Below are 10,687 nucleotides of genomic sequence, written 5' to 3' on the forward strand. Positions count from 1 at the left end.
ATAAATACTTTATATAATCCAACTTAAACTAAACTGTTTCTTTAAACTTTTCACACCGTTTCTATTCCTAGAAAATACCTTGTGCTGGTGGTGGGAGGGGCTTGTTGTCTTGGAGGGCGGGTCTCTTGGCATCCAGCAGGAAGTTGTTAAAAAACTCCACTTCCTGTCTGACAGCAGTGACCTTCTCACCGTGTTTGTTCAGGATGTGTTTACGGACAAACTCTGGAGCCTAGACAACAATAACACCGTCAACCTGTGTTACCGTGGTAACCAGACAGCTGAGAAACGCAGGTGTGGGACTCACCTTGAACTTCTTCCCGCTCAGAGGACAGAGCCACTTGTCTTTGCTGAGCTCCTGGGTGTTGGTTGACAGAAACTTTTCTACCTGGGAGAAGAAGAGGGAGGCGTGTCTCACTCACAGGTAAACACACACACAAACACGCACAAACACACTCTTGTTTTGCTATATGTAGTGAGGACCATGTGTTGACTCCCATTGACTTCCATTGATTTTCAGTCATTTTCAACCCTTTCTATGCCCTAACCCTGACAATAACCCTAAACCTAACCATTACCAGTGCTTACCTAACCATAACCTTAATCTAAACTAAATTCACATCTTAGTCCTAAACCTAACCGTTAGCAAAATAGGTCGTGAGGACCAACAAAATGTCCTCACTTTGGTACAAACGGTCCTCAGTTTGATGGTGAAATCAGGAAAATGGTTCTCACTGTGATGCCAAGACAGGAACACACACACACACACACACACAAACACACACACAAACACAAACACACACACACACACACACACACAAACACGGACGGTCAGGCAGAAAAGTACCTCCTGCTCTGGGTTTTTCTTGCCGAGTCGAACAGCTTCTTCTTCATTCAGCGTCTCTGACGGCGAGAACAGAGGAGCCAGACGCTCCTCACACATCTTCTGGTGTTCACTTACTGTCCAATCAGAGCACACCACCGATATCATCATCATCACGCTGTTAACTGTTGTACAGGTGAGTTCAGACTGACAGTAATCTGAGGTTTATCATGTTAAATGAGGAGAACCTCAGGGTTGTGTCATCGGTTTCCTCCTGTTTTGTTACCCTTATGAACTCCATGTAATTCAACCATGCTGTTCTATGTGCTTTAATTAGAGATATCTGTCTCACCCACTGCAGGTAACACAGGTCAGTGATTTGAAGTGTGTGCACCACAGGGTTATGTCATCAGTTTCCTGCTGTTTTAAATGTAATAATCCCTGAGGATCACGTTATCCTCTTTGACGTTGATCTGTCTCACCCTCTGTTGGAGTGATCTTGGCCACAGGGAGCGGTCCTCGTACGTGGATCAGGCCACAGCGATGCGGCATCTCGTCCTCAGCAGGATACTCACAGAAGTTGTAATAATCTACAGAGTGAACGAGCCGCAGGTAGAGCAGCAGACGGTCCAGAACCTGAACACATCATCATAAAGTCAGGTACGAGCGTCAGAGAGGAAAAAAGCAAACAGACCAACGGTGCTCCTCCCACCTTCAGCAGCTTCTCGTCTGTTTCCACGGGAACATCAGAAGAGGCGGGGTTCTTGGGGTCACCTGCGTCTTCTGTGTTTCCCCCTGAGGCACCAATTAGCTCCTCCTCCTCGGCGCTGACCTCCTCAATGAGGTAATCAGTGATGTTCTTCAGGACAGGGTTGGTCTCCGTCTGCAGGCACAGTCAGGCTGGTTCAGAGGCATTCTGGGTAATGTATGAACTGAGCTGAACCTCCTCTCAGTTCTACCACAGCTACTTCATTATAAACTTTGACCCAACTGAGCCTCACCGGGAGCAGGTCTAATTCTAGTGGGTCCATACCTGTTCGCTCCACAGCTCCCCCCTCTGGTCCAGGCTGTGGATGAGCCGAGCTGAAAGACGGATGTCGTTCCTCACCACTGGCTTGTGGTGTGTCAGCCCGTTTACGGTCCGAACGCGTCGACTCAGATCCCGGTTGACCACCGGAGCCAGCTCACAGTCTCTGAGCTGAGAGGAGAACAGAACCAGGAGTTTACCGGCCGGTTTCGAAAGTTCTGATGCTGTTGGGAGCTTTTAATGTTTACCCTGATGTTCTGAAGGTTCCAGCACGTCTCTTTGATGTTGATGCTGCGGTCAAACGTCACCCAGCACCTCCTGAAGAACCTGGAACACATTTATGTCTTTGTTAAAGGTGTTCTGAGCCATTGACCTGAAAAGGTCCACAGTGGTTCTCCTGTCCCGGTTAGAAATGTATCTTCACTCTGAGGAAACAGTCATCAGACTGTTTCTTCTGAGCTAAGACGGATACTTCCTGATTTTAATGTGAAGCTGCTTAAAACTAGAGCTGTCAGATGGTACTGCCTCTGGTTCCGGATCAACAAGGTGAAATACCTCCTCTCTGGCTGAGGGTCCGACAGCGCCACCCGCAGGAAGCCGGGGTACCTGCGACACAACTACACAGACAGGAACCAGGTTAGAATGGATGTGGTGCTTCAGCTCAGGTTCAATCTCAATCAGAACCACATGTGTGAGTCCGCTACTACTGCTGGTCCGATAAATGATGTTTCATCAAAGATCCAAACTCAGAGACAGAGGTCAACCTTAAAGGCCACAGAGCTTCACACTTTATTTCTTCAAACAGATGTCCTGAGACCGGACTGATCCAAACGGTACGTTTTCAAATGAAGGTCTGGTGTTTGGGTCTGAAGGTTCTAACATGGCCGGACCGCCCGAAGCGTGGAATCATTTCAATGTTTTTTCTCTCGTCTCTAGATGCTGGTCTGGTCAGAACCCTTTTGGGTTTTATTTGTTTTTTTATTCAAGTTTTATTCTGTTTTATGATTGTTGGTCAACCTGTGGGTTTTAAATGATCAATCTGGTAATAATCTGATGAATAATTTGGTAATAATCTGATGGATAATCTGATGAATATTTGGTAATAGTCTGATGAATAATCTGGTAATAATCTGATGGATAATATGATGATAATCTGATGAATAATCTGGTAATAATCTAATGAATAATCTGATGATAATCTGGTAAAAGTCTGGTAATAATCTGATGACTAACCTGGTAATAATCTGATGGATAATATGATGATAATGTGATGAATAATCTGGTAATAATCTGATGGATAATATGATGATAATCTGATGAATAATCTGGTAATAATCTGATGAATATGATGATAATCTGATGAATAATCTGGTAATAATCTAATGAATAATCTGGTAATAATCTGGTAAATCTAATAATAATCTAATGAATAATCTGAGGATAATCTGGTAATAATCTAATGAATAATCTGAGGATAATCTGGTAAATCTGGTAATAATCTAATGAATAATCTGATGATAATCTGGTGAATAATCTGAAAAAGGGAATCTCATTCATTTAGTTCAGATCTTGTTAAATTCAGTCATGTTTATTGAAGTTCTGGGATGAAACCAAAGGCCCTCATGGTTTGCTGAGAATATACCAAGATGAACTGGTTAACTGTGATCAATGGAGGGTTTAAAGATGTGACTAAAGGCAGCTTTTTCTATCGATGGATCCTGATGTTCTTTCTCAACGTTTTGTACTTTCACTGATGATGATAAAAAAGTTAATTTGGTTCTAGATAGAATCTCTGATTGCAGGAACCAGTACCAACACTGCTGGGATTAATCTGACTGGGTCCTTCCCTGCACCAGTAACATGCAGGAGAACCACCGTCCTACTAACCAGTAACCTTCTGCAGCATTGATTGGTGCTCTGGTGGAACCTAGATTGTAAACCGAATTCAGACAGGAAGAGGAACCTTCTCCACCACGGTAACCGTATTGTTAACTGAACATCAGATGATCTCATCTTAGACCATAACTGTTTTACTACGTTTAACCCCTGATTCTCCTGTAAGGAGACGGGTCAGCGGCGCAGTGAGGAGCAGTCCAGGAAGAACTGGAACTGAACCAGCAACCTTCAAAGTCAAGTCCTGCAGGTGAGCGTGTCCTTACAGCTGTGACCTCCTCCTTGGACACCTCAGGAGGGATGCTTCTGATGAACAGGGAGGTGGTCAGGTGCAGTGGGCGGGGCTTGGGCGGAGCCTCTTTCTCCCTCTCCTTCCCTCTCTCCTTCCGACGCTCTGAAAGAAACAGGAAGACGTCCTGAAGTCTAGAACCCGGGTTGGACCTCCCTGCTGTCTGTCTGAGGTAAATACCATCATCTGGGTCCTCCTCCTCTTCCTCCTTCTCCCCGTCAGAGTGGGAGGAGTCGGAATCAGAAACGCTGCCCTCTCCGCTGTCAGCCGACAGGCTACGCTTTCTTTTCCTGCCCTGAGAGGAAGAGGCGGAGTTACGACCAGCTCACCGGATCACTTCCTGATCATAAACAGAACTCACCTTCTTTGCCGTTTTCTGTTCTTCCTCTTCATCGTGTTTCTCTTCCTCCTCCTGTTGGGGACTTCTGGTGCCTTTGTGGTTCTGACAGAGAGAAGAACATTGATCCACCTGCATGTAATGTTGTCCTTCCATTCATCAACCTGTTAATCCAACAGATGATCTGATTTGTGTGCCGACAATAATGAACCAGGAGTCCCGGTCTGCCAGAACCAGAACCAGAACCAGACTGAGCCTATATGCTGTCGGCTCCACAGTTTACTAGAAAGGTTTCTGTTTTCCATACGACCATCTAATGAATAACATCCTTTCTGCAGATGACTGTGGGTTTCTGTTTCCCTCATCTTGTTCTGGCAGGCCCAGCTGGGGAGCTGCAGGCTCCCAGCCTTGACTCTGAGAACTGGGTCACTCTATGTACTGGGTCACTCAACAGAAGAAGACAATATCAGTGAAATCAGAGACAATCAGAGCATCTCTGGTTCTGGTTCTAACCTTCTCAGATTCTTTAGTCCTCTCAATGGTGCCTGACTCCTCTTTTTGACCCTCTGACCCGCTCTGAGTGCTGATGTTTCCTTCACTTGGATCCGCCTGACTCTTCTCTCCTCCTGAAGCTCCTCCACCGCTGCCCCCTGCAGGAGCCTCCAGGACCTGCAGGTCAAAGTCCGTTCCTCCCTCCATCTTTATCACAGCTGTTCGGAAACACACAGACACCACCATCAGGACCACATTACCCAGAAACTTCTTCACCTGCCTCCTTTAGCTCACCTGCATCCAGCAGCTTGATGAGGGCCGGTTCGTGCTCCATGTCCAGTGACACATTGTTCAGCCAGTTGTTGTCCAGCAGGAACATGAAGACGGCCTGCCTGGTCTTCAGGGCAGCCAGAGACTCCGCCTTCCTGGCTGTGATGTCATCAGGGTGGTACTTTGAGCGGAACCACTCGTGGTCTTTGTGCTGGAGGAAGAAGTCCTGCAGCTGCTGCCGTCTGAAGTCCAGTTTGTACTGGTTGTAGCGCTTGACGGCCTCCGTCTCGTCCACACTGTCCTCCATGTTCAGCAGGAACTCCTGCCGGTCCAACAGCATCCATCAGACATGATGACTCAGCAGTAAATAACGATGGACCGGATGGTACCATAGTTCAAACCCAGATGACTATCGGGCATCTTTAAGACCCGATTGAGACATTTTCCTCACCTTAAAGCTCCTCATGGTGGGAGGACCAGGAGGAGGGAGGTCTGGGTCTATCATCCCCAACCTGAACAGAACACAAACACATCAACATGAGCAGGACTCTGATCCGGTATGGTGACCGAGGTCTCACCGATGCTACCAGCCCCTGTAATGACCTCACCTCCCCTGCAGGGGGTGAACTCCAGGATGTGGGTGAAGGTGGGGGAAGTCTGGGTGCCAGCCCTGAGGCCCCGCCCCTGGAAACGGAGCTCCTCCTCCGTACGGCAGGTCGTACCGGAACGGGTCCCCCCGGTGGTCGTCCCTGGAAGCGGTTAAAAACGGGTTAGAATGCTGATATTTGGAGAAGTGAGCAGTTCAGAACCGGTCAGAACCCTCACCAGTCTCTCCTCATACGTTTGTGTTGAGGACTGATGTGTCTGGGAGGGGAGAACCTCTCCCTACGACCTCGATCGTAGTCCCTCCTCCTCTCTCTGCCGCGATCCCACTCTCTGAAACACACCATGCAGCTGTCAACATCGGTTCTGAGTGCTTTAGGCCACCGGGTTCTGTTCTGTAGGACCATCTCTCAAGAACATGTTCTAGAGCAGCTTCAGTAAAACCTGTTTTAGGCGAAGCAGCTAAGAACTAACAGCTGACTGATGATCTAGTTCTGATTCTGCTGACCTGGGACCAGTGGAACCAGTCAGCTACCCTCCACCTCATTCCTTTCTCTCAGGTGACCAATGAAGGCTGTTGGAGACACATCTAACGGACCGAGAGATAAAGCAGGTTCTGGTCATCCTGGGAGTCCACAGGAACCCGCCTGGTGCAAACAGAACCGGCACCAACAGTTTCTGGGGTTTAACCTCATCAGTTAGTCTATTAGGGTCGTTATCAGAGGAGTTCGGATGGTTCTGCTGATAATGATGGGCCAATAAATCAGATTCAAGAACTATCCAGGTATGTTTAAGATATTCCAGGACCTAAAATATTAAACTTTATTCCTAGAAATGTGGATCGAGATAAAGAACACGAGACTTTATGTAGGGGACGATTCTTCGTCCATCATGTGTCTCCAGAAGGTCCAAAATGCTGCAGCTCGTCTCAGCCAGAACCCTGGCTATCAATCAATATGCCCTCATTGGTGTTGCATTTCAGTGCTGTTCTGGTGCAGGCTACAATGACGGGTGTACGGACCTGTCGGCCCAGTCGTCCCTCCTCCTCTCCTCCCGCTCTCTGGACCGCTCCATGTCGCTCCGCTCCCTCCTGAACTTGTCCCGCCTCCTGCGGTCGAACTCGTCGTCGCTGTCGCCCATCTGATGGAAAACACACAGTGAGTTTTAAACCCAGCAGCCTGACTGGTCCATCAGAACCAGATGACCTCCTCCTCAACAGAACATCCTAAACATCTTTAGAGGATTTATTCGTGGATCCATTCAGACCGATCATCGATCAGCGCCTCCTTCCCCCTGAAGGAGGAACATTCACCGCTGAGATGCTCTTAAATCCTTCAGCTGTGGTCTACATAAAGTCTGCAATGCTCTGATCTCCTTGTTCTTGTAGCTCCTCAGGCTCCTCTTTGACCTGTTCTGAGGTGCGTCTGAAACTCGTTTTGGTGCCGTCTCTTTAAATGCTGCTGAGGCGCTTCAAACCCCGCCCCCCTACAGGTCAAAGGGCGCTCCACTTTAACCCCTTCGCAAATTCTTGTAGTTTATTAGGAATTACCTAGCAGCGCAGAAACGGGACAAAAACGGCAAAACTTAATGTAATAATAATATTAAATCATGCAGTCTGGTTCTGACAGCGCTAACATCAGCAGAAGACCCGTTGCTGCTGCTGTCAGAACCATGGCCAGGAATAAATTCATGTCTAAAATAAAGTTTGTTGTTATTTTAGCGTTATTTGCAGCTTCCTGCTTTGCTGCGTCCGTCGTTTCCACAGACAGAAGGAACTGAGCCCTTAATCAGATGCTGGAGGAGGTTGATGAAGAACTCATCTTCTAAGTGGGGAACGTGTTCCACCCGGATCGGTATTAGTGTTCTCTCACTTCCACCAATAAGACCAGAGCCGGCGCTCTGAGGGTTATCAGCAGCTATGGAGGAAGAAGGCGAGGGGAAAGACACGCCGCCGAGAAAGAGACTGAGAGCGTCTGCAGTGTGGAACCACTTCAAACTGAACAGAGAAGAAACAGCGCAGCGTGTGGACGACTAAATGAAGTTAGCATTTCATGACAGCACGTTTCCGGTGCTGCAACACCTCCACAGGAAACATCCGCTGCAGACATCCAGCTCACAGCTACAGAGCTCCCAGTAGGTGATGTTCGTTTTCCCTTTGACTCTGTGGCCGTTAGCGCAGCATATTATACATGTACAAGGAACTACATGTTGGCTAACGTTATGTACTGCAGGGCTGTCACCGCTACGCGGACGTTTAGACCGAGACGCTCATTTTATGAGCCTATTGGAAGAAAGAAGGAAGAAATGGAAGGAGGCGTATACACCAGACTCTCTACGAGCGCCAGTGTTTGTTCGAAAGGTAACTTCAATGTTTGGGCGACTGAGTGCCCAGAATCGCCCTGAAGGCGTCTTACAGTGTTGAGCCTGGAAACCAGGAAACATATATGTTGTCTTACTGTCTAAAGTTTGGAGAGTTATTCTGGTTTGATCTTGATTACATTCATGGTTGTGATTGCTTTTTGCTTAAAACGTCACCTGCAGCAGTGAATTGTGGGTAATATACTTAGATAAGCATTTAGCTGAAGTGTGGATCGAGGGCACAAAGGGAGGCGGAGCTAAGGACCAGTATGGAGAATTGGGACACACTACGCCCTCGACCCCATCAACAGGAACACGCAATAGAGGGTGGAGGTACGAGTATTGGGATGGGCCATCAGGAAGGCTTGGAAGGGTGGGTAGAAGAAGAAGTTGGGGTAAACTACTCCTTCACAAAATATAATAAATGTACAAGTTGGATCATACTTCAAACTTAAAGTCTAGAGTAATATCTGTAAACAGCAGTCAGTGTTTACTGATATGTCTCCATTTAAATGAGCTATTTAATGTTAAAGTTAATGTGAAATGATTTATTTCGAATCAGCCGGAGGTCCATGACCTTATTAGCTGCTCAGCAAGAGATACGGTTGGAACAACGTGGCAGATGATCGAGAAAACTGAACGGACTGAAAAATATGAGCCAAACAGAACATAAAGATATCTGCAGCACCTGGAGAGACTAAATCCAACTTTTCTGCCTTCCTACAGACTCCAAGAACACAACAAAATGGATTCAAAAGCTAAAAAAGTGGATTTTGCATCATATGTTCTCTTTAATGTTTTCTATAAAACATGTTGATTAATGAAACTGAAGCTCATCTCAACAACCAGCAAATAAAACATCTGAGACTCCTCCAAGCAGCCTGAAGGTTGGCTTCATAGAAACAGATGAGACTTCATCTATCATGAAAGCAACATGAGCACAGAGTGGATTTAATGTCACCAGAATACCCGATGTTCTACGGACAAATAAACCCGTTTTCATTTATTCTAAGTAAAAATAATAATAATTATCAGTAAACAGTTGATCTAAACCAGGAGACTTTAATTTGTTGCCATGTCAAAGCAGTAATTAATAATTACCACTGTTATTGTGCAACTAAACTGATGTTAGAACATTTCTGAGGGTTGCTGCAACTGCAGGTCCTGCTCCTTTAGGTTGTCCCCAAAGAAAGATCAGCAGACTGAGCCCCAGATTCTGGTCCAGATCAACCCGATTCCTAAACAGCACATCAGGCACCTCCCAGAAACCCTCATTATCTGCGAGCGTGGTGTCCCTCAGGGAGGTTACTGGTCACCTTGGTTTCAGGTAAATGGGAGATGTTCCCTGGTAACAAACCTCAGCTTCACATTCATCAACAAAACGAGCCTCAGAGATATTCTATAAAACTTCCAGTCAATATCACGTCATGAACCCGGGAATATTTCGGACAAATTAAATGAACAGAACCAGAACCATTAAAACCTTCAGCTTTAAAGCAGAAGTTATTTAGAGCTCCAGCAGCTGAGAAACTTCTCATCTAAAATGATCCTTCAGAGACTTTTTAGGAACCTGAAGCAGAGGTGAGTTCATCTGATGACTCAGGAAATGACTGAAGGTGTTATTGTTGTGGAAACAGGTCTGAGCTCCTCTCCTCATGCCTAACATCACTGCTAGCATCTGTTAGCAGCTCTGCTAGCTTCTGGTTAGCATCACTGCTAGCATCTGTTAGCAGCTCTGCTAGCTTCTGGTTAGCATCACTGCTAGCTTCTGGTTAGCATCACTGCTAGCATCTGTTAGCAGTGATGCTAGCTTTATTAACAGCCTGCAGCTCCCGGTCATCCTCGGCAGTTTGAATTTAAACAGTTAAACTGCAAACAGTCCAAACAAACAGCAGCTTTACTCTAAAAACTCTTTTAGAAAACTTTATAAAGTTGTTTCTACAGGAGAACATTCCCGCTACAGCCGGTTAGCATCCCCGTAGCTGCTGAAGCCAACAGGTTCGCTAGCATCAGGGCTAACTGAAATAAATGCTGCATGCGGGGTTTCATGCGTTAATCCGGATTATCTCATTTATAGAAACCAACATCAGCAGGCGGTTTAGGGAGAAATTTACCTGAAACTGCCCCGCTTCGACTCTCAGAAACCACAAACTAGCCGCTAGGCTAACTGAGTGCCGCCACAGATCGCCGTGAATCAACGAGACTTCCGGTTCGGCCCAGATCCGTAAAACAGTTCGCCTAGCAGCTCCTCTAGTGGTTAGATCAGACACTGTCCTTAGGGTCTCTTAAGGGTCCAATTTTCTCCCTGAAACTCATCAGAACCGCCAGGAACTAATTAAACACTGACCTGTTGACATGAGGTCTGCTGACTCACATAAAGACATTTTAATACTGTGGTATTTCATGATTTTTTTTATTTAAAAGTTCATCAGTAATATTTCATGGGACCTTTGTAACCTCAGAGTGATGGATGGATTTTATCCAGTTAGAACCAAAGGTGGGAACAGTCCAGTGAAGCTCCAGCACCACAGTATCAGTTTGAGGCTGAATGCTCCCAGATTATTGCAGCTTTTAACATCCTGATGTTGGTTCCTCTCA

General features: G+C 46.4%; 1 protein-coding gene across 2 annotated transcripts in view; it reads right to left on the minus strand.

Annotated features, from left to right (window-relative positions):
- The window catches only part of LOC124880114 (serrate RNA effector molecule homolog), an 11,360-nt gene extending 1,011 nt beyond the window's left edge, over window positions 1–10,349 (minus strand). Inside the window, exons 1-18 of one of the 2 annotated variants that reach the window (XM_047385042.1) lie at window positions 10,204–10,349; window positions 6,753–6,871; window positions 5,954–6,064; window positions 5,737–5,877; window positions 5,580–5,640; window positions 5,153–5,450; window positions 4,880–5,076; window positions 4,391–4,471; window positions 4,210–4,324; window positions 4,007–4,134; window positions 2,403–2,464; window positions 2,096–2,174; window positions 1,854–2,018; window positions 1,533–1,703; window positions 1,303–1,456; window positions 845–957; window positions 305–385; window positions 79–229 (exon numbers count right to left, since the gene is read on the minus strand). In XM_047385042.1, the coding sequence (XP_047240998.1) occupies window positions 79–229; window positions 305–385; window positions 845–957; window positions 1,303–1,456; window positions 1,533–1,703; window positions 1,854–2,018; window positions 2,096–2,174; window positions 2,403–2,464; window positions 4,007–4,134; window positions 4,210–4,324; window positions 4,391–4,471; window positions 4,880–5,076; window positions 5,153–5,450; window positions 5,580–5,640; window positions 5,737–5,877; window positions 5,954–6,064; window positions 6,753–6,871 (2,227 nt within the window). In that variant the 5' untranslated portion in view covers window positions 10,204–10,349. The remainder of the gene's footprint in view (window positions 1–78; window positions 230–304; window positions 386–844; window positions 958–1,302; window positions 1,457–1,532; window positions 1,704–1,853; window positions 2,019–2,095; window positions 2,175–2,402; window positions 2,465–4,006; window positions 4,135–4,209; window positions 4,325–4,390; window positions 4,472–4,879; window positions 5,077–5,152; window positions 5,451–5,579; window positions 5,641–5,736; window positions 5,878–5,953; window positions 6,065–6,752; window positions 6,872–10,203) is intronic. The other variant, XM_047385044.1, reaches the window with a different exon arrangement.
- Window positions 10,350–10,687: the final 338 nt, after the last annotated feature.

This window comes from Girardinichthys multiradiatus, chromosome 14 (genome assembly GCF_021462225.1).
Source record: "Girardinichthys multiradiatus isolate DD_20200921_A chromosome 14, DD_fGirMul_XY1, whole genome shotgun sequence".
In the NCBI taxonomy this organism is placed as follows: Eukaryota; Metazoa; Chordata; class Actinopteri; order Cyprinodontiformes; family Goodeidae; genus Girardinichthys; species Girardinichthys multiradiatus.